Here is a 27,587-nt window from a genome sequence, read left to right on the forward strand (position 1 = left end):
TGAGGGGGAGGTAATTAGGTTTGTTTGTTTGTTTATTTCTTTAATGGAGGTACTGGGGATTGAGCCCAGGACCTTCTGCATGCTAAGCATGTACGTTAACCACTGAGCTATGCCCACCCCACTGAATTTTTTTTTAAGCCAGGTGGAAGTTGATCAAATGTACTTGTGACGACCAAATTTTGAAACTCTTTTGGAATTATCAAATGTAGTAGTGATCTTTGGGGAATAAGGAATCAATTCTATAAGAAATATAAAGCTATATTAAAAAAAAAAACACCCTGCATAGACTACAGCATCAACTGAAGACACAGTATTTTGGACCTTACCACACTTAAGTGAATGTCTCATATTATGAAATGCAGAGTAGCAAAAATACAACACACATCCATTTTATGGTACAAAAGCAGATAATATGGACATGAAGATTAAGAAATGAAAAATAACATATACACTAAAAAAATCACAACAGAAACAGGCTTTATTTCAACCAGACAAGTGAATACTTCAATTAACGACAACTTCTTCAAGACCTGAAGATATGGAAATCAAAGATGGTGCCCAGAAGGCAGAGAAGGAAAGTTTCATTATGGAGCAATTATACTGCCCTTCAAAAATCCCTTTCAACAATATGCTCAATTCAAAAGATTAATTAGTTCCTAATCATTAGATTTCATGTGTTTCAACATTGGTACAAGATTCTCATTTGAAAGTTACCCAAACAGAAAAAAAAAAAAAGAGATCAGTATCACAATTGTTTTTTAATTTTAGAAAGTGGGATTGAAATAGTTTTCAGCTTAAAATATTTCAAATAAAAAACCTTTATTATTATTTAAGATGCCTTGTTACAAAGCTCCTAGGTACGTACATATACAAAAAACATAGATTATTACTACATGACACCTCAACCCATGACTTCTCCTGAACCTCCTGATGTGAACAGTTACTCCTCTGGGAGAATTTCCCCTGTAAATTCCAACATCTGGCACGAGGATTTGCTGCCATTCATATGCTGTGCACAAACGAGGACATTTCATCATTGAACATTTCAATTTAATATAACCTAATATAAAATAAATCCAACACAACGTGGTATATTCATAAGGGATGAGACAAAATTGCATATAATTTTCAGCTTTTGCTGGACTTACTAAACTCATGAACACTTTTTCAGAGTTTCTTCTTCAAGGGCACTTTTGCGAGCTTTAGATCTCATGCTTTACTTTGTCTTGAGTTGGTCAGCACCTTGATTAAAAATGAACAATTACATTAAAGAATGATATGGAGGGGCACAGGGAGTCATCCGAGGACAGAAACGGGGAAGGATTCTTTTTCCATAAGACATTCAAACAGAAAAAAAAAGACCAAAAAAAAAGAAACAAAAAAAAAAAACAGGTCAACGAACAAACAAAATAGTGTTCACAGTAAAACATGCCAGATTTGTAGTTTCATTTGAAACCAACAGCAAATCATGAAACGTCATGAAAAATATAAGTAAAGGTAAAATCTCCTAGAGTAATTACTAAATGAAGTTAAAATTACCACACTGATCAGTAAACCCCAGAAGAAAAATAAACAGCACTTACATTTCAGGTCCTTCTTAAACACCATACAATTTTTCAAAGTCAATGCATAAAATTGGTAGGTTTGGCTACACTGCACGAATTTTTTTTTAAATGCAGTATACAGAAAAAAATTCTTATATTCCCCAATTTGAATCATAAGCTCAAAATCCAAGAGTAAAAGATCAGCTAGAAGGATTTTAAAGTATTTACAAATCCAGCAGGTTCATCTTCCATAATGGCTTGGCTTCCATCCCACAGTGGCTTTCACCCTCTCCAGCAGCAGAGCTCAGTTCCCTGTTCGCACAGAAGGCTGTTCCATCCATGGCTCGTCTCTACTGGTCATCAGACATTTTGAACAGTTCCAGCAGTGCCCCAACAGCTCCAAAATAACCCTACAACAACAAGGGGAAAAATTCTGTACGATTCTTCCTGAACCTTAGCCAAATTCCTATTGTTTTTCTTTTCTTTTCTTTTTTTTTTTAACAATTCTAGGAATGTTGCCCCCTACTGCTGTAGATAAGGGAAATTTAAAACCTAAACTCTGCCAAGAAACATGATATAATAATAATAATAAGAGCATGTATTGGGTATCTACCTGTTTATACACATTAAATAAGTAAACTGATGTAAAGGGCTTATAAAAACGTCTGGCACCATAGTGTGTGCTACATCAGTGCTGGGTCTTTTTAGTAGCATGATTAGTTCATCTGAATCCTTGTCATGGCAAAATTCACATTATTACCCCCATTCCACAGATGAGAAATGGAAGGTAATAAAGTGAATGACCCTTTCAGGGTCATATGACTTAGGCCAGGGCTCAATCCCAAATCTCTGTGACTTCAAAGGTGTACTGTCTCACTGTAAGCGTCTCTCAGTAGATCTTGGGAAGGCATCTAAATCAGTCCAAGCAACATTTTGCTCATCTGTAAAAGAAAACCCCAAGTATCTGTGAAAATGAAAGAAATCGAAAAATAGAAATTTTTAGAGAACCTGGCTTCCAAAAGGTAGGAGACTCTACTCCTCTGGTATCTGCTTGATATACCAGTTAGTTACTGCAGAAATGGGTGGCAGATGTCAGAACACCCCATGGCAGGACCTTTGCCTCCACCGCCACCAGCTAACATTTATCGAGCGCTCTCGCTATATGCCGGAAATTGTTCTAAGCACTTTACGTGGATACTCAATCTTCACACAATAACTTTATGAGACAAATACTCCTGTCACCCCATTTTACAAACACAAACAGAAATGGAGAGGTAGAGTCACTGCCTAGGGTCTCCAAGTCGGTGAGAGGCTGTGCTCTGAAAGGCGTGGCTAGCCGCCCTTCTCTTAGAGATGCTCACTCGGACAAGCTGAATGAATGAGAGACTGAGTGAGCGCTGACTCTGAGGCAGGGCAGGAAAGCCGCCTCACCAACTCTCTCAAAAGTTCTCTCTGCATAATATCCTCCAGTACGACCTGCCTGAGCCAGAGTGAACCTATGAATGCCAATAATTCTCTGAGAAATATTAAAAGGAGATATAAAAATGCTCCACTGTCATTGGCCACAGAGACTGAGTTATGATACAAACCAAAGCCATTATCCAGAGACCTTAGCTTGTACAAAGTGATATGCATTTGTACCCAGAGAACTGGGTTTCCCTCAAACATTGGATTTCATCCCATATCTTACCATCAATTAACTACCTGGGTGCCCTTGTAGATAGCTTTTAATCCCTGATGGCTTCCAGGATTTGTTTTCTGCCTTAGTCCAAGAAGCTCTAAACTTAGGGTTGCCAAATAAAACACAGATAAATGTCAGGTAGAATAACTGTCGTGTATTTTGAATCGCTACATCTGGCAGCACTAGATGGACCAGAAGAGTGGTTTCTTTTTTCATTTTAATTGTTTTTTTTTTCCAACAAAATCTTACAAGGAAAATCGATAAATAAGCAGATAAAAAGGGAGCTGCTCTGGTTGGGGGAGGGGGGTGAAAATTCTGAGACTCTGTTGCCCTTACCCCCTACGAAAACATTACAGCACTTCGTACCTTGGCCTGCTTAAAAAAACAAAACCAAAAACTTTCTTTTGTATTAATTTCTATCACTGAGCTTTAAAACTATTTAGTATTTAACTTCCTATTGTTTTATGTGCTTTGATAAAAACAAGAAATAAGTTTAGAGAGCTCTAAATAACTTATAAATGCATTGGCAACTTTTCAAATGAATAATTCAGTTTGGAGATGAGAAAAATGCCACAGTAGTTATTCATTACATTTGAAATTTATGATACTAGTTTTCCCAATGTTCTGTCTGCTGCAATACACCCAAGGCATTAAGTACCTCCTGTGATAAACAGTTACTACTCTCTATAGCATTGATTTTATTTATTTTTATTTAAAAAAATTTTTATTGAAGTATAATCGGTTTACAACATTGTGTTAATTTCTGGTGTACAGCATAGTGATTCAGTTGTACATATATACACACACATATTTCTTTTCATATTCTTTTTCATTGTAAGGTATTATAAGGTATTGAATGTAGTTCCCTGTGCTGTACAGTAGGACCTTGCTGTTTATCTATTGCATGTAAAGTAGTATCTGCAAATCCCAAACTTCCAATTGATCCCTCCACCCACCCTCCCCTTTTCCCTGCTGGTAAACCAGAAGTTTGTTTCCTATGTCTGTGAGTCTGTTTCTGTTTGGTAAATAAGTTCGTTTGTGTCATTTTTTAAAGATCCCACATATAAATGATATCATATGGTATGTTTCTTTCTCTTTCTGGCTTACTTCCCTCTAGATACATGCCCAGGAGTGGGATTACTAGATCACAGGGTAAGTCTATTTTTAATTTTTTACAGAATCTCCATACTGTCTTCCATAATGGTTGCACCAAACTACATTTCCACCAGCAGTGTAGGAGGGTCCCCTTTTCTCCACAGCCTCTCCAGCATTTATTATTTGCAGACTTTTTAATGATGGCCATTCTGACTGGTGTGAGGTGATACCTCATTGTAGTTTTGATTTGCATTTTTCTAACAGTTAGTGATACTGAGCATTTTCTCATGTGCCTATTGGCCTTCTTTGGAGAATGTCTTCATTGTCTTCAGTGGAGAAATGTTTGTTTAGGTCTTCCACCCATTTATTGATTGGGTTGTTTGTTTTTTTGTTATTGAGTTGTATGAGCTATTTGTATATTCTGGAAATTAAGCCCTTGTCAGTCACATCGTTTTATAGAATTAATTTTAAAGGGGGATAGAGGAGGTGGGAAGAGAGGAGGACCCCTCACTCACTCTTAGAAAACCTCCAATTTGTATTAATGTAGACACTGGATATAAGGGACTCTCTGAATTAGGCGAGCTCCCTAGTTCTCTTTAGGAAGGCTGGCTCACATTTAGGCACACCAGCCTCTCAAGGCCACTGGCCTACCCTTAGTAGCCCAAGCAAGTCGATTCTCACCAGCTGGGTTGTTTACTTGCCAAGAGTCAGCTGTGTTTCTCCTCAAATTTGTTTATGACAGTTTTATTAATGTAATCCATCTGATTTAATTATATGCCACCTAAACCAATACAAAGAGGACAAAATGAATGGTCACTTCTGTGAAAATCCAGTTGAATTCTTGAAGAAGATGAAAATGGTAGTTAACAATAGTGAAAGTTGCTAGGAGAGTAAATCTTAACAGTTTTCATCACAAGGAGAAATAAATCTTTGTAACAGTATGTGGTGGTGGATGATAACTAAACTTATTATGATAATCATTTTACAATATATATGCATGTATCAAATCATTATATTGTGTACCTTAAACTTATACAATGTTGTACGTCAACTATATCTCAATAAAATTGGGGGAAAAAATGAAACAAAGCTTGGAAAAGGTAATCACAAACCACTGCCGTCTATTTAGGTGCACACTGCATATGAAAGATTGGGGGGAAGAAAATCTAGGATTCTGCAACTGAACTGATTCATAAGTATCTTTAATTTCTTGATCCACTTTTAAGAAACAAACAAGAAAACAAAGAAGGTACCTAATACTTGTGCATTATGGGGGAGCAGGGGACAGTTACAAGCTCTGACTGGCAGAACCCTTGCTCAAAAATAGGCCTTGGTCTTACATCAAAAAATTGGTGAATGAATGAACATTTATACATTTTGTATTAAAACAGAATGGTGAAAGTAGGGAGATATTTTTTAATGATTATCTATTTTAACTGATTTAAAAAAAAATTAACCAACGACTACTCCTGACTGTTGGATAAGACAGTTTCCATTTTATATATTGTTCTTCCTTACCTTTTGCATAAATGCAAATGAAGGCATCTGCCCAACCCGTAGACAACCCAAAAAACTTCCATGTAGGAAAATTAAGTCCATGTGAGCTCAACCTACCTCATGTTCCAAAAACAGAGCTTTTAGCTGTCCTTTGGACCAAAAATCCATGGCATATGCTAGCAGCTTCATGGAGACCATATTGATTCTGAGAAAATTCCCAACAAACACAACTCTGTCAATATTCTGGAAAAAAATAAGAGAAAAGGGAAACAATTGAATCATGGCATAAAAACAGCATTTAGCAACGACCCAATGTTTTGTACATCATTGTACTCCAGGATCTTACAGAGTGAATTTCTTTTTTTAAGTGGAATTATTTCAGGATTTCCAAGATGAAGCCAAACAAACCTCACAGTGCGTTCCACAAGAACACAAGGGTGAGACTCTGCTTGGGTGAGGCAGAGACTGACACTGGGCTTATTTACAGGTAATATGTTAGGTTGCCTTAGGTCTGACAAGAAATTAAGCTCTCAACATTCATATGTAAACTTGCAACTGGAGTTCAAGTTCAGCTAAATTTGCTTGTGCAATCCCCCAAACTTCCATCTATAAAACAGTATTATTTACAACTCATAAATAAAATGGCTAAGGTATGGGTTATTTAGCTAACGAGTTTGGTCAGGTTGCTCTGTGCTAATCACTGGGAAACCAAAAAAGAAACAATACCCAGTCTCTACCTTTAGGATACATGGTGAACTATCCTGTTAGGTCAAAATGTGGGTTATAATACGATAATGAAGAATGTATTTCAATTTTTGTTGTCATGGATACAGATATGCATTCTGAACACACACGTCACACTGAGCTCAGCTGGTCAATCACACAGAGGCTGCTCACCATGCACTCACTCACAGAGCCAGTTGCTATGGTCACTCATATCAAAGGGAGGAGAGTCTTAGAAGCTGGCATTATTTTTTGTTCAGTCTATCAAGAGTAATCAGGGTCTGGGAACATTGCCCTTTAACTGTCTCAAGTTTTAACAATGCATCATTAACCACTGTGAACATTTTCCAGGGGTAGAAGGGTGGGAGGTAGTTTTAATAAGCTTCCACAAATAACAACTGTAGCCACAAACTGCCCAGACTAAGAAGGGGCAGGGAATACTCAAAAGAAGAAACAGATTAAAGAGGAATTTAATTAAAATAAGGAGTTTCACCTTTTCCCTCAAAACAAGGGCATCTGAGATATGTCTTGTTCAAAGCCTCAGTCCTGCACTTCTCTGGTGGAAGGTCAGAAGAAATAGAAATGGCATTAAAAGCTAGTGGATATTCCTCATTTTAAATAAATTCCAGGTGGGTCAAAGATATAAATGTTAAAAAAAAAAAGGAAAGAGAGACTAGAAGTAAACATGAAAGACTTCCTTTTAAAAATAATGTTGAAGAAAACATATTAACACTCAGAATCCATTAAAAAAAGACTGCTATATTTACTTCAAAAATCAAGTATTTATTCAGGGGGAAAAACATCACCATGAACAAATCCAAATGGAAAGCAATAAGCATAAAAAATATTTTCAGTACCTATCAATAGGATGGATTAGTTACCTACAAATCAATAGGGAAAAAGACCAACAATCTAATAGAAAAAAAATGGGTGAACAGTATGGATAGTTCACACACGCACAAAAGGGGAAGTGCTGATGGCTATTAAATAGATGGAAAATGCTCAGCCCCACTTATAAGAAGACAGATACAAATTAAAACTAGGTAGCATTTCTTACCTATGAAATTGAAACAGATCAAAAAGTTTGACAGCTATCTGAGGGAAACTTGTACACTTTGCTGGTGGGAATATAAATTAGACCCATCTCTGTGGAGGGGATTTATGCCAAAGTACAATCAGCATATCCTTTGCCTCAGCAATTTCCATTCTAGGAATATATCCTATAGATATACCCAGATGTACATGAAATGATATGAAATGTTTTCCAAATATATATATACACAGACTATATATATATATATATATACACACACACTATGTATATATATATATATAAAATATACTACAGATTTTAAATAATAGCGGAAGTCTAGATAATGCTCTATATCAGTAGGAAATTGATCAGTCTTGCTAACTGCTGGGTCAGGGCTGATGGTTACATGGGGATTCTTTATACGCTTCTCTCTCCATGATGTATGTTCACCAATTTCCTAACAAAAAGTTGATAAACAAACAAGCAAAGCAAGATGTAAAATAGTATGTAGAGCGTGAACTGTTGGACATGTGATTCTATCTCAGTAAAACTCTTGTTTAGACATTGTAAACTGACAACACTTCAATGAAAAACAAAAATTAAAAAAAAACCCCAAAAAACCTGTTGTTTAGAAAAAGAATTTATATGGAGTTTGCTACCTTTGGAAGGATACGTTTATCCTATCTTGCAAGCAATGTAGAGTGAAAACAAAACAAAACAAAAAACCTAAAAACAATGGCTGCCTCTAGTGAGGTTAAAATTGAGGGAGCAGGTGGAAATGGTGACTCCTCTGCAGACCCTCCTTCTGGTGTCTTCAGGGCTCTGTATTATGCGTTTGTACTTTCTATTCAAAAAAAGGAACAACAAAGTTATTTCTAAGTTGATGGAGAAGCATTTCATAGCATTCCAATAATGACAGAAAAAGATTTTAGATTCAGGAAATGTGGTGTCTCTCTATGGCTGGAATCAAAGCTTCTCCAATCAGCGACCCCAGGGAGCAAAGCAATGGCTGAAGAACCTATGTCACGTCTCACGGGGGAGCGTGACACTGCCAGCTGCTCGTGCGGCCACGGGGAGCCTGCGCTGGCACGATGCCAGCTAACCGAGCCCTTGCCCCGGGCGATCCGTGATTCCTCTCACTCATTCAACGCCACAGAAACTAAAATAGTTCCTCCGACAAGCATGTAACCTGGCTACACTTTCAAACAGCCATTTTTGCTATACTCCAACAATAAATGGCATTGAAATTGAAATAAAAAGTGAAAAATAAAATCAGTTGCCCTCTCCCTAAAGTGATTACGACACCTGTAAAAAGACCTGCTGGCTTCCTCAGGCTCTGTGGAAAGCAGGGGAAAGGGCATCTATTGCTCTGTGGGGCAGGAGGCAGCACATTCAAGTGACCTGTGAGAGTCCACGAGTACAGCCAACTACACACGTGCTGGTCTTAGGGTTTGTTTGGCTACTTGGAAAAACTCTTTAGAGGTTAAAGTCAAAAAACAAATGCTCTGTTAAAATGGGTCTCATGACCACAGTGGACTTTGAGATGGCATGTCTCTGGAATACATTCTTTCACCCAAATGCCGGCCTCGTGTTTAAACTCCAGCTGAAACGGGGACTTACAAAAAGTATGACCCTGATCCATGGGCCAGTGACAGATTCTGTTCAGTATTGTGAAAGGAGGGTGTCTCTCTTGTAACCCCAGCCAGCGTTCAAAGGCAGGGCTGTCATCCACCTACGGTAAAGACTGCCTCAGACCTTGTTTAACACGCCACTATGCAACCAGAAAGGGGGCTGGAAAGGGCTTCTGCAGGACCTGTAATGTTGCTTCTTGATCTGAGTGGTGGCTACACAGGTGTGTGTGTGCGAGTGAAAATTCATCAGGCTGTACACTTGTGATTTGAACCCTCTTTTATATGTATGTCATATTTCTATTAAAATTTGTATTTTAAAACTATTACTGGAGCATTATTACCGATGACTCTTTAATACTTCTCCTATGATCTATTCCTTGCTCCGACTCCTCTTTCTTGTCTTCCTAACACAGCTCAGTGAGATCTGGTCTACTTGACTTGTCTCGTATTTCAGAAAAGGGTTCTATTCTTTCCAAAGGAATTCTGCAATGTTTTAAAACCTGTTACCAAAGCTTTGTCTGTCACCAGCTCCGCCCCTTCTCGTGCCTGGGGCTCTGCCTGGCTGGCCTCGGCTGCAGCAAGCTCTCTGTGCTTTGATAGCCCTGTACAATGCTGCTTGAACTCCATGCCACAAGGCAACACTGTAAAGAAGCTGAAAGCAGAGAGAAAAATCAAATATCGCAAGTGGAATCGTTTACCTGCAACTATTGGGCAGGAGGCACTTCAATAAGTGCGTGTCCATGAGGCTGGAGAGGCTCCGGCATAGATGGCAATTTTTACCATGCTTCCATGGTTAGATGGTTTTGTTCTCATCCAGTGCCTACTTAAAAGGTAAACACATACTCCTCTCACTCCCCCAACACACACCCTTCACATGCTACAAGGTGTGACTCCATTGGAGGGCGGGTTTCCCAAGGATCCGGAGTTTTGTGAGGGTCAACAGTGACTGCACTGCCAAAGACGATGTTTATGAATGATACACGGCTTTCCCTGGTTAAGGCCTTACCTCATTCAATGCACACATCCGAGCAATGGAACCGATGTTGTTGGTGATGGTGACCAGGGTGGCTCGGGCGAGGTCTTCCTTGCTGATGGAATCTCGCTTTTCCTTACTCATCATGTTGCCAAAGCTATGTTGGAAATATTAGCGAGAGTGTTCAAAATCGTCCTCAGGCAGGCCCCATGCTTCCACCAAAGTACTGCGGAGAGCTTTATGAGCAACTCTGATCACGCTCAAGTGACCTGACTTGGCTACCATGGTTTACAAGCAGACAGGCTTATGATATGAATGGTTGGCTGCCCTTTTCTTAATAGGAACAAAGTAGCATGGCTATTAATGGGGAAAAAAAAATTTAAATGCCTCTAGATATCTGGACAAGAATGGAACGGGGGAAACTGTTGCAGTTTTCCAGAACCTTCTTTCAAAGCTGCCTTATTTTAAGCACAAGCATCAAGAATTAAACATCTCAGTGCTTCATCAAGGGCAGGAGATCAAGTCTGAGCTCCAATACCATAGATCCTTGCACCAGGCTGGTGGGTTGGCATTAAAAAAAAAAAAAAAAAAAAAACCAAAAAAACTAAATGAACAGCAGGGGTGGAGAGGTTGCCTTGTCTTTAATCACTACTGCTCCTAGCTACTCAGTCTCTACCTTGATGCTACCGCAGATCCTTGAAGGCCAAATCGCTCATAGTCTCCTCCGTAAATGTCCTTCACCAGCTTATCAACATTGGTGCTGTCGCCTTTAGCTGCCATTTCCAGAGCTTCTTCAAAGGTCTCACAACCAGTCAGCAAGCAACATAGGCCTAGGAATGTTCCACCTCCAAGACTGAAGGAACAATAAGGTTTATTTTTAAGTTTTACTTTAAGAGATGCCCATCCAAATCCCCAACTACATCAAGACCATGAATATGGGTTAATAAAAACAGGAGAAAAACAAAGGGGCACTTGAGTTTAAGTGCTGGGTGAAAAAGAGCTTTAGGGTAGACTGGATTTAAAAAAAAAAGAGGGCAGAGACTAAAAGAAACATCAAGGAAAATTTGCCCTGAAATTGAAGAATAAAACCAGGGAAAGACTCTCACTGCTTTCTGTTGTGAGACCTTCAACTAGCTATTTACCTAAGTGCCTCATGCGAACTTTCCATCTATAAAATGGGGCCCAGGGGGTGGTGATTAATAGCTCAGTGGTGGAGCGCATGCTTAGCATGCATGAGGTCCTGTGTTCAATCCCCAGTACTTCCATTTAAAAAGAAAATTATTAAAAAAAAAGGGGTCAAATCATGACCTATCTCCCTTATTTGGGGGTTCTGAAAGCAGCAAATAACCAGAGAAATGACTATTATTAAAATATATATATACATATATACAAATGTAGCTAAATCAAACATTTAGAAAAAGAAACTGTATACGTGAAGCGTAGTCCACATCTATAAAGCCAAATTCTGTGATGACAAAACTGAACTGGGGCTCCGCCAGAAGCAGCCAACCCAAAAGCTGTGTCTTTCACTTGACCTTGCTTATCTGGCAGAAATAATCTCAGTTAAGCACCTCAGAAGTTTCAAAAAAGAAAACCACTGATGGGTCTCATATTGGAATTTTTCTAGTAAACTCTAGAAAAGGTTATCAGTATTTTACTTACCACTCAATAGTCAAAAAATAGTTAAAAAAAAAATCTTAAAATGGTTCCAATGCTGAAACTAAGTTTTAAAAGCTTTCAGCTGTTTGCGGGGAAATTCCTTGAAAACAGTCTTTTAAGACAAAATTAGAAACCAAAGATGATAGCTGAAAGTGAACTCAATTGTCTGTTAACACCAAAGTTACCGGAGAGGAAGAAAAGCAGAATCAGAACAAAGCTGTCACCAGTGAACTCCTGGCACGAAAAAGAGCACTGATGGGTCTTACTCTCTGTACCATGCAGAAGGGTAAATGCACACCAGTTTGTTCTGAAGCCCCAAGAGCTGCTAGCCCTGGGAATTCCATGTATTTGGGTACTGGCTTTTAATTCTAAGAGAAAATTCAAGTTAAGATTGAGGTTATTTTTAAAACTTAAATTTGAAAAAAGAAATCTAGGGAAAACTCTATTTACTGTCAATAACCGGTAACAAGAAGGTACCAGATTCTAGCTAGACACAGTTATTTAAATCACATCTAAAGCAGTAACTGTAATATTTCTTAATAGTGATTCTTGATTGAAATGATGGGTTCTCGTGGAAAATTAGGTAGCTAGGCACCACCAGTCACAGCTATCCAAATTGTAGGTGCAGTACCATGAGGACTAAAAGAGCTCTGTTGGCATTACTACCTTAACAGCTCAGTCACAGGAGAAATTCTGGATTTCCTTTAAGAAAGTTTGCCTTCATTTACTTTTAACATGGCGGGTCTTGATACATTGTTGTTTTCAGTCGACCCTACAAAGCTAGTGGTTTTAACGGGAACACTTCTTGGTTTGAGTGTCATCTGAGTCTGTCTTGTTTTCCCTCTGTATATTTTTTAAAAATTTTTGCTCATCTTTCTAGCTTCTATCTCTCATCCACATGAATAACCCTTCTTTGAACCTCAGGTGTTTGTATTTATCGAGGTGTTCAACAACCAACTCCAAAAATAGACACCTGAAGACACTGGCGGACTTAGAAAGAAGGCAACTCATCATCTGATGGGTTGGTATGAGTGAAAAAGGACAGGGGCTTTGTATGACTGGAAAATGACAGGTGACTCCAGACACAGAATCGGAGCTGAATGGGGAAAGCGGGCATGCACGGGCACAGCTGGGACACTGCAGAGAGGAGGAAAGAATGAACAGTCGCAGAAGAGCACTTTATTAACATCCTCAACCTGCTAACCATTATTTCATCTAGTGACTCTCTCACTCACAATCAGATACATCTGTTTGTTTCAGCAGACACACAGCAAGACCCTCACCAAATCAGGGTCCAAAACATCATTACTTTAAAAAAAAGAAAAAGCCCAGCAACCTTGTAGTGAGGAATTTTAGGGAGAAGTACAAGAAAATCTTCAATTCCTGAATGCTCATGCCCTTAAAACAGATTCCAAAAGAATGAAATAAGCTGCACTGCTCATTTCATTGAAGTTTTAAACTTCTTTACATTCCTCTTTCAATAGATTACACATGCTAACAGCGTCAGCTGTTAAGTCCTGCTTTTTTCATTGACTTCTATAATAAAATTGGAGCTGTCAGTAGGAAAAAATGTTGCTACTAATTAGGATGTGATAAAATTACATATAACACTGAATCGAACCATACAAAATCATATGTTTAAAAGAAAACTGATCCTACTGTATGGCACAGGGAACATATTCAATTTCTTGTAATGAGCTGTAATGGAAAAGAAACTGAAAAATATATATATGTATGTATATGTACAACTGAATCACTTTGCTGTACACCTGAAACTACCATTGTAAATTGACTACACTTCAATAAAAAATAAGAATAATAATTTTAAAAATTCAGAGAAGAGAAGAAAACTGATATCCTGTAATGATGTGGCTTCCTAAAAATAAAAGTTCTTATATTGGGAATAGAGGGTCTAGGTGAATACCAAAAACCTAGTTATACCTGTCGGTTCACAATAGGAGCAGCAAAACTTAAAGCTTAAGCTGTTTGCTTAAAGCAGAGTCTCCCAAAGTATGTTCCACACACTGATGTTCACTGCTGACCAAAATACAGGCACACCTCATTTTACTGCGCTTCACTTTATCACACTTCTCCGATGTTGCATTTTTTATAAATTGGAGGTTTGTGTATCCCCAAGTCTATAGTGCCTTTTTCCAACAGCATTTGCTCACTTTGTGTCTCAGTGTCACATTTTGGCAATTCTTGCAATATTTCGAACTTTTTAGTTGTTATTATAATTGTTATGGTGCTCTGTGATCTTTGATGTTAACTGTTGCAAAAAAAGATTCATTCCCTGAAGGCTCAGATGACAGCATTTTTTGGCAATAATGTATCTTTTTAATGGTACTTTTTTTTTTTAAAGATGTAATGCTATTGCACACTTAATAGACTACAGTACAGTGTAAACACAAATGTTATATGCACCGGGAAACCAAAAAATCTGTGTAATTCACTTTATTGTGACATTCACTTCATTGTGGTGGTCTGGAACCAAACCTGCAATATCGCTGAGGTGTGCCTGTAGTTTAGATCTGTGGTTTTCTAACTTGGATTAAAAAAAAAAAAAAAAAACCTTTGGTAGAACAATTCTGGTTGGACAAGGAGGGTCTGGGGCCCACAGATTTGATGTTTCATTCACCTCCCTGAACTGTGGCAGTCCTGGAAAAGGCTCTCTATGAACCTTCGGTCTCCTGTAGCACATTTCCAAAACTACTGCTTAAAGAGAGCTTATAAGAGAGCTTGGACATCCAGACAGGATTTATTGATGATTGCAAAGCACTGGTTAGTAACAGGTGTTTACCAGTAACTGCAATTTATAGGCATTACTGCATCTGTAACAGAAGCCAAACACCACAGCTGGCTCATTAGCAGACGATGACCCAGATCCTTGGAATCTCCAAGTTCAAGAGAATCTAACTGTGATATAATTCATGAATTTGTTACGTGTTCATCAACAAAGTTATAACTGTCTCTAATTGTGGGGAATGTTTACCTTGTTGTTACCCTGGGGCTAGCTCTACCAACACAATTACTCCTTTTGGGAGGAAGTTTGTAGTTTCTTAAAAATTATACCTTTCTCAGGAGATCACTCTCAATGTTAAACCAGCTCAGCTGAAATCTTCGTTTGTCTCTGATACTTCCAACAGTCCTGATGGGGCCCTGGGGCTAGCTGTGACTCTTCTGTGAGCAAGTGAGCTTAGTTCTGTTTTCTCGGTGGGAACGTATTGTCCAGTGGCAATTAACTTAGACACCAAAGCCTATGTTCTGGACATGAGCAGGACCAGTCAGAATGTGTGTGCCAGGGTTTCTGAACATCACTACTATTAGCATTCGGGGCTCAATACTTTTTTGGTGGGGCTGGCCTATGCAATGGAGGATATTTAGCAGTATCCCCAACCTCTGGTCACTAGATGCCAGTGTCACCCCTCCTCCAGTTGGAACCACCAAAAAATGTCTCCAGGCATTGCTAAACATCCCCTGGAGGGGCTCAACTTTCCCCTCCCTGGCAGTGAACCACTGATCTATGTAGCCCCTTCACAAGCCATGTTAATACGGAAGAAAAGCAGTGCTCTCCCCCTAAGGGGTGAGCAGTACGGCAGAATGTCAGTGCTGGGAAAGCTGCAGAAACTAAGAAACAACTCATTCATGGCACGGACAAGGGTCCAGAGGCCCAGAGAAGTCACACGATTATCTCCATCTATCCAAAACAACGGTTTCAATATCATGTCCCAAAGCACCTGCCACAAAACACTAGTTTCTTAAGTTGTTCCTCCAAAAATGCTTCCGTGGTCCAAGAAGTTGAAGAAACAATTCATACATAGCAAATCCTCTTACAAGTAAGGAAAACCTACCTAATTTTGTTTCCACTAGGACTTCTCAAAGACTTCTGACCCTGGGTCCTTCTGACCCTGGAAGCTGAGCCCACGTGCCCTTGGGGTGTGTATGCTAAGAAACAAGGCACTCTGCCCAGCTGTGTCGCGGGGCTGTTTTCCTGTTCACTACACTCTCAGATTCTCTGTGAGGAGTGCCGACTACTCCAGTTTGCAGCTGGAGCATTTACCTGAGGGTAAAAAACACTCTGTGTAAATCCAGTTTAGCTCACTGACTGCAATGACATTATTTCAAGCAATTTTCCCTGGACTAGGCACCCAGGTAGTTCCAAAAGAAGGTTTCCTCTGAAGCCCTCTCTGACCATCCCCAGCATCCTTCCCCCTGGATTCTGCTGTGCTTTTGGTCCCTGCCACTCGCCTGGCGCTTAGCAGGCACTGCCTTTGGGGAAACTTCTGGTATGTGGGACCCTTATTCCCTCAGTCTGACCAGTTTCCAGCAAGAGCGAGGGCTGTGTTTTATTAACCTTTACATAAGTCACCCTGTGTAACATATCCAATAAATCCTTTTTGTTTGGCCGAGGAGGGTAAGACCTTTCTTTTACAAATGTATTCAATGTAAATAACCTCTTGATAAACTGGTCTTCAAGCAAGAGGCCTGGGTTTAAGCAGAAAGAGTTTCTCCTAGTGGAAACCACGTTTACCTGGTCCCTGTAACTCTTTTATAGTTGTCCTTGGAGTACACGGCTAGGATGCTGACACCTGAGCCCATGTTCACCAGCAACATAGGGTATGGGTTATCGAGGCAGTACGGCTTTTTTTGACACAATTCGGGATTTGTGGGGTTCTCAAAATAGTAACATTCCGGCTTGCCGTTGAAGCCCACGGAGTCAACGTAAAGCAGGCCCTGAATCAGACAGTCCAGTTCATCCAGCTTGTGGAGCTGCAGGTCAGCAATCTGAAAGAGAAGGAGACCTTGTGAGAGAGGCCGCCACCACCTCAGGGGAAGCCCCGCAGGCTTCCAGCTGGACTTCCTGTGTGTTGTTAACGCGAAAAGGACGGACACGTCCTTAGAACACTGCCCCGTTGTGCAGTCTTGCTGACAGTCAGTCATTCCACTGGAAAAGCAGCCTCTGCCTGACCAGTGCGTGCCAGAGGACAGGACCCTGCTTGACGGCTGGCCAAGCACCCACTAGCATGGGGAGTGCCTGTCCCTGACAGACGGAGCCACGGAGCCTCATTTTCAGAACCTGTGAAGGTTACCTCATTTGGAAAAAAGGGTCTTTGCAGATGTAATTAAGGATCTTGAGATGAAGAGAGCATCCTGGATGATCCATGTGGGCCCCTAAGTCCACTGGCAAGTTTCCTTCTGAGACACAGGAAAGATCTGATAGACCCAGAGGAGGAGGCCACAGGAATTTGGGAGGCAGAGACTGGAGCACTACACCACAGGCCAAGGAAGGCAGCAGCCACCAGACGCTGGGAGAGGCAAAGCATGGATCCTGCTCAAGGGTCCCTGAAGGACATGTGGTCCTGCCAGCAAAACCCAGATTTCTACCTTCCAGCCTCCAGAACTATGGCTGAATAAATTTCTGGGGCTTTAATTCACTAGGTTTGAGGTATGAGAAACTAACACAGCATACCACAGGGTGAGGAGAGTGCGAATGTTCTAAAAGCAGAAAGAAGCTTCCACTTCCTGGCAGGATATGAGGTCCTGGGGAGGCACAGTGAGCCTGGGAGTTGGGGACAATCTCTGGCTCTCCTTTTCCCAGGCCTGGCCTTTGGAGATGGACCTGGCATTGAATGCTAGCACTAATAGTTGCTTAACTGAGGGATGTGGGGCAAGCTACTTAACTTCTCAAGTCTCAGTTTCCTCCTCTGTAAAATGGGGCCAACACCCACGGCATAGTGTTGTGCAGGTTATGTGATAGTAATATATGTAAAATGCTTACGCAGGGCTTGGCATGTACAAAGGACTCACAAAATGTTGGCTCTTTTACTAATACCTGAGATGGTTCCAGAGTGCCCTTTAACACTCCTATGAAATAAAAACTCCTATTCTCCTAAACATAGGAGGAAAAAAAGCAAAGAGGAAGTGGGCTGTGGGCTAGCCTTAGGGAACAGTGGGCACTTTGTATCCTCAAAAGTCTAACCCATGTTCCTCAAGAGTGATATTACTGCTGGTCCAAAAAAAACACACCAAAATTTCTAACAATCACCAAATGAACAAAGATACTTATATGGTCTAACTTAAATATTTTAAAAATTTCTTTAAGAAAATAATATCTAGTATTTTTTGTTTACTATAGGCCAAGCACTTGTAACAGATCATTTAATTCTCACAAAAACCCTGTAAGTCGGTACTATTATCCTTACTGTATGGTTAAGGCTCACGGAGCTTAAATCAGTCTCCCCACGTGGTACAGCTAGCAAACGCCTCCCAATGACCCGCTGTTCTCCTCCTGTCTTCGTTCATAATGAGGACTGCTTCTGGGATCTGGAAACCACCTACACAACTACTGTACGTAGACATTTTGCCCAAAAGGCATCACCTTCATTACAAAAGTTAACAGCTAGAAGAAAACTCTTGACTTTTTATCACTCATCTGAATTTCCCATTCAACAAAATCCACTGAAGCTACACCTGCAGAAGAGAATTAGTGAGAAGGGGTTAACCAGCAAGATGGTAGATGTGTTCTTGATACACAGAAACAATCATTCTAAATCACACTTGGTGATAAAGTAAATCTATCTCATAGATGATTCCACACATTTCATTTTTTACCAAGTGAAACTTTTGGGTGAGATGCATGTAATTATTCACAGATTCAGGGGGTAGTCCTATTAGTATAAGACTATCTGGAGACCGAAAACACTACAGCGAGACAGCGGTGTAAGCGCCATCTTCTCAGTCCTCCTGGATTCCTCAGCCCTGCCCAGGTCTTCCACCACATTCATGACATGGGGCGCATTCTAGCTTGTTTCCTGGTTCATTGGGTGCCCCTGAGCATCACACTGGAACTGCTTACTAAACATTTGTTAAGTGCAACGGAGAAAGCTATCACCACCTGGATCATCTCAAACTGAAAACTGGTGATTTCGTCAGCCAGTCTTGGGACCACAAGTTAACCTGCTTAAAAATTAATCAGAGGTCCATCAACAATATTGATAGCAATGCCCAGAACCAACATCACAGACAGGAACAGAGAGACAGTTTGTCCAGCTGGATATCCTGAAACGACGCTCAGGAAAAAGAAACACCTGTCAAGGCAAATAAACAAAGCACACAGCTTTGCTCTGAACAGAAAGGCTGTGATTTCACCTTTCCCCTCAAAATCGCTTTCAAATAAAGGCCTAGCAGCAAACAAATATCTCTTCTACACATTTTACTGAGGGGGTGGCTATTGCTTGAAGTCTAAGGTCATGCATCTTCAAACTGGGAAACAGAAATATTAGTCACTTTCCTTGAGACTGAGAGAGACCCCCCTCAAAAGTCTTCCCCATCCAGGAAAAAGGACAGGCTCCCAAGACAGGCTCCCAAGTGTAAGCAGTGAGTGAGATCATTTCTGGGGCTTTCTAACAGGCCACCTGAAATTCAGAACAAGACTCTGGAGGTCTTAAGTAGAACTGAATTAACTTTGTGGAAAGCCTAAAACAGATCAGCATGTTCATACTACAGAGAAACTTTCTCTGGGCTTAGCTTTCTTTAAATTTGGGATAAAGCAGATGCCTACAGGAAACAGTAGGAAAACACAAAAAAGGTAAGTTCCTTGACTAAACATTAAAGTGACAGAATGGAACTCTGTATTTTCTGCTCAGTTCTGCTGTGAACCTGAAACTGCTCTAAAAGAATAAAGTCTATTAAAGTGACAGAATGATGGGGATTGTGACGCACAAGACAATCCTCACATTTAAAATTCACCTGCAGCCCCTGGTTGCCATGTGGTAATGGGGGGCTCAGAGTGGCCAAATGATTCCATTTCTCAAGAGCCAGAAATCCAGATTTTTTTCTGAAATATCCCAATTTTAAGTGCTGGCAGCTAATTTTAAATTTTAAAAACTGTTGAAGGCCGACAAAACACATCTGTGGGTTACATCTGACTTCCTACTATGAGGTAATCAATTCCTCCTAATTTTCCATACATTCTAATGTTGATCTCTATGATGGGTCTTAAATGGTGATAGATCTGAAACATCAGATCCAGCCAACATGCAGATGAAGCTTCAGCTAATGTGAACGTAACCTTGTAACCAAGGTGTGCTGGTAAATGTTTAAGAACCAGCTCTCTGGGCACAAAAGCCCTGGTTTATAGCTCCAATTTCCATGGTATAATCACCCCCATTGTGGCCAATTTCAAGTTACTAACACGATGTCACTAAACACAAGAGTTGGGAAGACGTGCACACAAGGGGCTCCCAGAAGCCAGCAGCAGCCGACGCCAGCACTCCTCTGCTTGTAACTCCTTAGCACTTTTGGAAAGAATGAGTTCTGCCAGTTCCTAAATCATTACGTTTAAACTACCCCCCCAGCTTAAAAACAAAAAACCAAAGCTGGCCCTGAGACTCAAACTCTGTAAATAACGGAAGTAGGGGAAAAAATAAAGTAAAAAGAAAAACCATTTTTTTCGAACTAAACTATGATAAAGTCACCCAAACAAGCATGTGCAGTGGGGGGGGGGGGCTCAAATTTTACATTCCATAGGGGTTGTTAAATCACAGATTGCTGGGCCCCACTCCCAGAGTTTCTGACTGCATTTTTAATTTAATTTTTTTAAATCATTTTGTCCAACTATTTTATTTTTTAATTATTTTTTATTTTTATCATCTTTTTTTGGGGGGGAATAATTACGTTTATTCATTTTTTTAAAAGATGGAGGTACTGAGGATTGAACCCAGGACCTCAGGCACGCTAGGCACGTGCTCTACCATGGACCTATACCCTCTCCCCGCTCTGACTGCACTTCTAACAGTATCCCAGGTGATGCTGATGCTGTTGGTCCTGGGACCACACAGATTTTGAAGCTGAAAGAGCAGGGATGAGTCTGTCACCACACTCCAGCACAGTGACAACAGACGTTCCGTAAAATCACAGACTCTCCCTGGTAGCAGCGGCCCTAGCTAACTTGCAGGGCTGTTTTCAAGAATCAGATGAGACGGCCATGAAAATGCTTTGGAAACATGAGTTACACGTGAGCTATAATTACATGAGAAGTAAAATAATTCAGGTCTTCTTATCTCAAGTGGAAAAACATTTGGAAACACCATTTCTAAACTAAAGACTCTAATTTCTCGAAAGAATTCAGTGATTCCCTGTAGGCCAAAATTAGAAAAAAATACGGATTCTAAACACAAGGCATGTTCCAGATACAGCTGTTTAAGAGGTTCCCCTTATATGCTTCAGCTCAGTCTGTCAAAAATCACTAAATAAATAGCTAAATCAATCAATCTGGTAAAAACCATCATCCCAAGAGGTTCCATACCTACTCTCTATGAGAATATTCTGTGGACCTACCCCGAACCAGGTACGTCACTCCCCTGTGCTTGAGAAATGAGTCACCGAATTGTTTTCCACAAAATGAATAAAACACACATCTGTATGATACCTCACACTTCCCAAAGTGCCTTTGCTGACAGTGACTCCATAAATCATACTGAAAGTGGCATAAAAGGTTATCTGACTAAACCTAGAACAATCTGCATATAAAATGGTTGATTCTGAATTATAAATTACACTCAGGGCTCTTCTCTCTCCACGCAGGAGAGCTAACAGAGACCTGAGAGAGATGCATTTCAAACACATTCTGTGAGTGAGAAGAATAACAAAACCTCCAAGAGATGCCTTCTTCCTCCTGGCACCCAGTGATAAAAGGGGCCGTGCATGAAAGGTCAAGAGGGTCAAACTAGAATGCAATGGAGAATGATGCTGTCTACCAAAGCTTATACGTCTGCAATATCATGAATCAGTCCCCAGATTAATAATGATAAGTGTTCTTGAATGGGCACTTAGATTTAGATCTTCACATCCACAATTACCCTATCCCCTCCTTATTTTTCACCCTTATTAACTTGTTTTAGATTGTGTCCTTGGAGATTTCTGGCTTAATGAAGGCTAATTTTTATGTTCTCACCTTGGAAAACATGCAGTGAAAGCAATAAGAAAATCTATTACTGTTCTCTAAAACTCCTGTCAAGCAAATAAGACTGTTGCTATATCCTGCTTGTTTAGGAGGTAGGTCCTTGGTTTTTTCTTTTTTCTTTTTTCTAAATAATTAAGAGTCACTCCTAACTTCTAATAAATGTTAGTCTTGTACTGAACAAAACTCACAAGGAAAAGTACCTCTCGTAAGGAAGAGCTAAGTGGACAAAAAGGATGATTTTTTTCTATAAAATTTCTATTGTTAGAACACTTTGCATTCGAAAGAGGACTCTTGTTGAAGTTAGGAGGTGTAGTTGTGAACAAAAATATTAGACTTGGTACATAAAACATTCTGGTAGATATATATATGCACCGCATTATTATTTGTCAGATTGTTTACTACGTATAGTACTATAGATTGATCCTTGACAACTAAGTATGCACCTTCAACTTTCCATTCTGGAAAAGGGAAGAGCTTGGATAGTCTACATCTAAGGGCCTTAACACTTACTGTTCCCTCTGCCTAAAATACTCTCCCCACTACCAGCCTGGTTTGCTTGATTACTTCTTCTGGTTCCTGCTCCACTGGGACCACATCACACAAAGACCCTCCCAACTCCCCCTATGCTCCCAAACTTATAGCCGTTTGATATATTCTATATTCACTTATTTGATTACTGACTGGCTCCCTGCACTAGAATATAAGCTCCAGGAAGGCAGCGGCTTTGTTTTGCTCATCATGGTACTTGTTGCATACAAAGAGCACGATGAATACTTGTTGAGTGAGAGAATGAATGCTTAGGAACGAGGATGACAAAACCTATTCATCCTCACAAACTCTGGAAGGATAAGAGCAGGTCACTGAGTGTACTGACAAACAGGCTACAGGAAGAGAGCTGTCTTCTTCAATTCTGTCTGCACTTTGGCCAAGACTGAGCATGGAAACAGAAGGCAGCCCAGATACCTTCTTTTATAGATGGCCAGGCTGTTTTGCAAACACCCTGGCCTTGCTCCCCACACCAGTCTGTTCACGCGGCTCCTGCAACCTGCCTGAAGGAGCAGAAGCTTCTCTATCTGGGTTGTAACAAGATATGACCTTTCTCAGTTCAGACCCTTGAGAAACACGCTTGCTTGTGGCCAACATATACTGAGTAACTTTCTTCCAGGACACTTCCCCAGCAGAGGGACATGGAGCTTCTGATAAAGCTGGCATAAGTGCTCCAGGTCACCTCGGTTCATTTCAGGCTCCCACATGGAGACGGACGCAGAGGGTGTCCTTGAGGGACCTGGGGAGTTCACAGCACTGGGGGTTGGTCAGCGTTTCCTGAATCAGAATGGAGCCGACACCCCGGCTCTAACCTAGGGGCACTACTGGCTCCTCTTCATCTCTCTTTAGCTTTAGTTTCCTTATCTGTTGTAGAAATCTTACTGCCAGCTTCTGAAGATAGTGAAACTGAGACCCAGAGGAGGGACATGTCTTGTTCAAAGTCACCCAGCTAGTTAAATGCAGAAGCAGGACTAGAATTCAGGGTTAATGATTTTCCATTTATACACCTGCATTTAATTTTCAAGTCCTTGGATCTCAACCTTCTCAGTTTCAAAACTCTTTTGATCACTGGGTCTCTTCGGTGGGAAAAAGATCTCATGAATCATTTAAGTAAGTGGCAGTGTCAAAATCTACTGCTGGGGAGGGAAAGGGGACACAAAAGGAAAAGTCAAAACCTGAATGTAATCAATCTCACTTCAGATAATACTCTAGGACTCACTGCCTACTCTTGTAGAAACTACTTACGAATTGAGATAAACGATGTTACTTCTGCTGATGCAAATACAGTTTGCATTTATAACTGTATTAAATACTGTGAATAAAGCACTGATTTATTAATTGATTCATTAATATTAAATTTTCTGGCAAGACTAAGCCCCAGATCTTCCAATCCTTCCTTCTCCTGTGTTCAATCACTTCTGTTAATTTAATTTTCTTTATTTCTCCATTTCTTATTTCTCTTTATTCTCATTTTATTCCTGTGAGATGCAGCTGGACAGTATAAAGATTACCTTGACTGTAGAAATGAGGAAACTGGAACACATAAGTGTTAGGTATTACTCAATAAAGAGAAAGTTAGGATTTCATGTCACTCATCCGTCTCTTCCATTTAGCCAAATTTGTCAAATCTAAATGAGCAACACGGAGTTGGAATGTACTGCCAGTCAGGCTACAGCATTATTCTTCTTATGTAGAATCATATCCCCTAAATTATATTCATCAACAAAGTTATTCACTTATAAATAATATCAAAAATTTCATTTTTCCTTGTGAGCAAAACTTCTGAAGGACATTCATAAAATGAAAAAGATACAGAGCACATGGGTAGACAGAAATAATAATGTTCAGTAAGATTTATAAAAAGCCTTTCCTGCAGGCCTCAGTCTGTACATCTAGAAAGCTGGCACAATGATTACGCCTTACATGAAACTGTAGTAAAAACAGTGGAAAACTCTAAAATACTTCAGAAGCGGATTTAGATCACCTTATCTTTAGCATGTTTTACGGGAGCAATTGTAACAAGAATGATGAGGCGGTAGGTGATATTTATTGAGCGTTAACTAAGGGCCAAGTACGTATTATCTCACTGAATCCTTCCAGTAGCAACCCTATGAGGTGGGAACTATTTTCATTCTCATATAGATGAGGAAACTGAGGCACAGACAGGTGAAGTAAGCTTGTCCAGAGTCCCAAGCCTAGGAGTCTAGTTCGTCCACAAGAGATGCCAGGATCATGGTCATGTGAGAGGTTTTCCCTTCTTTCTCTAAGAGGTGGTTCTGACGGTTGAACAGGGGTAAACGGGACATACCGTTCTGAAGTCCTCTTCGAACTTGAAGGCGCCGCCTCCCGTGGCACAGAGCGTGGTGTGCAGGCTGGAGAAGTTCTTCTCGCTGCCCATCTGGATGAACCTGTGCATCGCGCAGCTGGGAAAGCGGATGAAGTGCAGGTTCCCCTTCCGCCCACACATGGTCAAGTTTTTCAGTTCCAGGTGGACGTCTCGGATCCCGGTTTTGCCGTAAGCAGTGTTAGAAGTCAAATACTTCCTGATGCTCTTCAGGTTTTCCACTTCCTCTTGCTCCTCTTCAGCTGTAATATCCTTCGGTTCAAAGTAGACCAACTTAACCAGCGTCCCGCCAATATCCATGCCGAACCACGGGAATGCTAGGGGACAGAAAGACAGAGGGCCCTTGAATTCTGTACATGCAAAGAACCCAGCAGGTTTTGAGTATTCAGTGTTGAAATGCAGTGGTGTCCCATCTGTTTGCGCATTTACCATTCAGTCTACCTGAATTCACCTGTCTCTGCCTAGGAGAGGAGACAGGTGAGAAGGAATTTAAATGGTGCCCATGATTCTGCCCATATGCCACTCAGAGTCAGCCTTGGAACCGAGCAGGTAAGAATAGGATTCCCTAAAGCCAGCCTCAACTCCCACGTGCTTCTCAGGGCTCCAGAATCTCACCGAATGGAGACCAATTCCAATACACATTTTGCTTACACCCCGGCTCCCAAATGCTACTTTATCAGAATCTCAGCCAAAGAACCAGTGATCTGTTTTGATGCCAGGGGAAAAACTGGCTATGCTAGGTGTACTAACAGATGGTACATTGATCTCTAAGCCTCACAGTGTCTTCTCAGGGCCTCTTTAATGATCATTTTATAGTATTCAACTTTTGCCTTCATGAATTGACTTTATATGATGTGACTCCACTGGTTTAAATTTATTTATGTAAAAAACTTTTTGGGAGGAGGGAGTAATTAGATTTATTTATATATTTATTTATTATTATTACTTTTTATTTAACAGAGGTTCAGGGGATGGAACCCATGACTTCGTGCATGCTAAGTATGTGCTCTACCACTGAGCTATACCCTCCCTCCTCCACTGCTTTAATCTACAGAAGAAATAGGAAGGAGGAAGGGAGAGAAAGTGGGCTATGAGAGACGAGGGGCAGGATTCTCAAAAGAACACCCCATGTTCCGACTCATTTCTTTCTTCATTCAGGAGGATTACTCTCTCCATCTCAAACGGCCTGCCCCCAAGTCCTCAGCTCGGCTGTGTCTCCTCTCCCACAGGTTCTGATTTAATCCTGGGGTGGGTCCGGGGCCTGAGGGTATTTTTGAAAGATCCCCCAGAAGTTCCAGCTTGCAGGCTTGTGAACTACTGTGAACTCCTCAACCACAGGAACCAGGACCACTGACAGGGGAGCCCACAAATGAGCACAGGTCCTGACCAGTCTGCAACACAAAGGCGTGCTTCATGGTATATATTTATGTATAAATACATATTTATATTTAATCTGCGGGAGAGGTGTATCTATGACAAAATGAATTTCCATCATAATTCTTTCTATTGTTATTAAGAGAAAGGGCTGAACTCCCTGAACAGGCTGACGTTATTCAGGGGGAACCTGAAAAGTTGCTGCTGGCTGCTCAGATGCTCTACAATAAATACTGAGTAAACCCAAATGGGAATCCAAACTCCCACAAAGATCAAGAGGAGCAAATTCCACTGACAAGACCAAGTTAACAAATGTCCTGTCATCTTTGCAGAAGTTTGCAAAGCAAATCCCACACAGCCCAGTGTAGGCTGGGGGAGCTCGCTTACCCTAGCAGGAGAGAACAGAAGACAGGAACAGTTCCTCCCTAGCAGTCAGCTGAGCTCACAGATGATGTTTCTTGGTCCATTCTCTAAAAATTAGTGTCAGCATGGCCCACAGTATAGGTAATGCATAAAGCTCCCATTCAGAATTCAGAACAATTGCCTCCCAGAAGCAGCAGCCAGTAACTAGCTCACTTGGATTCCCTCCATCTCTCTGAATCGTGATTTCCTTATCTGTGAAAGGGGTGGATTGCATCAGAATGGCCTCCGATTCCCTCCTTCCTATAAATAAATTTTCCATGGATTCTTTAAAAAATACACAAAAAAATCACAACTACCCCTAATCATTATAGGCCAATGAGAGTCCTAGTTTTAAACCCCAGTGAAATACACGATAGCACGTCAACGGGTGCCTGGGCTATGTAATCGGTGTTGCCGTTGTAATCCTACACCAACTACTGGACAGGATGGGGCAGGGTATTCTGGAACATGACTAGGATAACTATTTTTGAAAGACTCTGGCAACATCTATTACAATTAAAAGTACGTATATTTTAAATGCAGTTAATCCCTCTCTTGGACCATATAAAAAAAGGAGCAGTATTGGAGGACAGGTATAGGATGTTCATTGTAGCACCCCTTTGAGTGGCCAAATTTAAGAAGAACAAAAAACCAAGTTCCAAACAAATTGGAAACAAGGTGCATGCCCTTTAACAGAGAAACTTTAATACTGTATGACTTCCAAACCGTGGAATATTAGGCAGGTGATAAAAAGAATGAATGAGATCTATACTAGCTGCCTAGAGAGATATCCCCAATTGTCTCTTTAAAAGCAAGAGATATCTGGAAGTGCAAGTAATTTATTTACCCCATCTGGTTTGGAAAAAAAGGAAAAAAAGGAGGGGAAGAAGGAAAGAAGGAATGAAGGGAGGCAGGCAGGCAGGTGGAAGGAAGACCCTTAATGGTTATGATTAGATAAGCCCACAGGAAGGTCTAGAAGGCCATCCCTCCAGGTTGTTAGTGATGTCAGAGGGCAGCAGGATAAGCAGGTTGTACAGGTAGAGGCTATAAATCAGAGGAGGGGATAGAGAAAATTCTTCACATAAAATTTTCAGTACATGAAGAAGTGGAGAAATAAGTAT

The 27,587-nt window shown here is 40.6% G+C and overlaps 1 protein-coding gene across 4 annotated transcripts in view; it reads right to left on the reverse strand.

Annotated features, from left to right (window-relative positions):
- Positions 1 to 460: 460 nt before the first annotated feature.
- PANK1 (pantothenate kinase 1) overlaps positions 461 to 27,587 on the reverse strand; it is a 104,666-nt gene continuing 77,539 nt past the window's right edge. For 3 of the 4 annotated variants that reach the window (XM_064488200.1, XM_031461374.2, XM_064488199.1), the window contains 6 exons: positions 24,655 to 25,007; positions 16,368 to 16,621; positions 10,854 to 11,030; positions 10,211 to 10,334; positions 5,935 to 6,060; positions 461 to 1,954 (listed from right to left, as the gene is read on the reverse strand). In XM_064488200.1, the coding sequence (XP_064344270.1) occupies positions 1,895 to 1,954; positions 5,935 to 6,060; positions 10,211 to 10,334; positions 10,854 to 11,030; positions 16,368 to 16,621; positions 24,655 to 24,990 (1,077 nt within the window). In that variant the 5' untranslated portion in view covers positions 24,991 to 25,007 and the 3' untranslated portion in view covers positions 461 to 1,894. The remainder of the gene's footprint in view (positions 1,955 to 5,934; positions 6,061 to 10,210; positions 10,335 to 10,853; positions 11,031 to 16,367; positions 16,622 to 24,654; positions 25,008 to 27,587) is intronic. The other variant, XM_064488201.1, reaches the window with a different exon arrangement.

The sequence above is a fragment of the Camelus dromedarius genome, chromosome 8, assembly GCF_036321535.1.
Source record: "Camelus dromedarius isolate mCamDro1 chromosome 8, mCamDro1.pat, whole genome shotgun sequence".
In the NCBI taxonomy this organism is placed as follows: Eukaryota; Metazoa; Chordata; class Mammalia; order Artiodactyla; family Camelidae; genus Camelus; species Camelus dromedarius.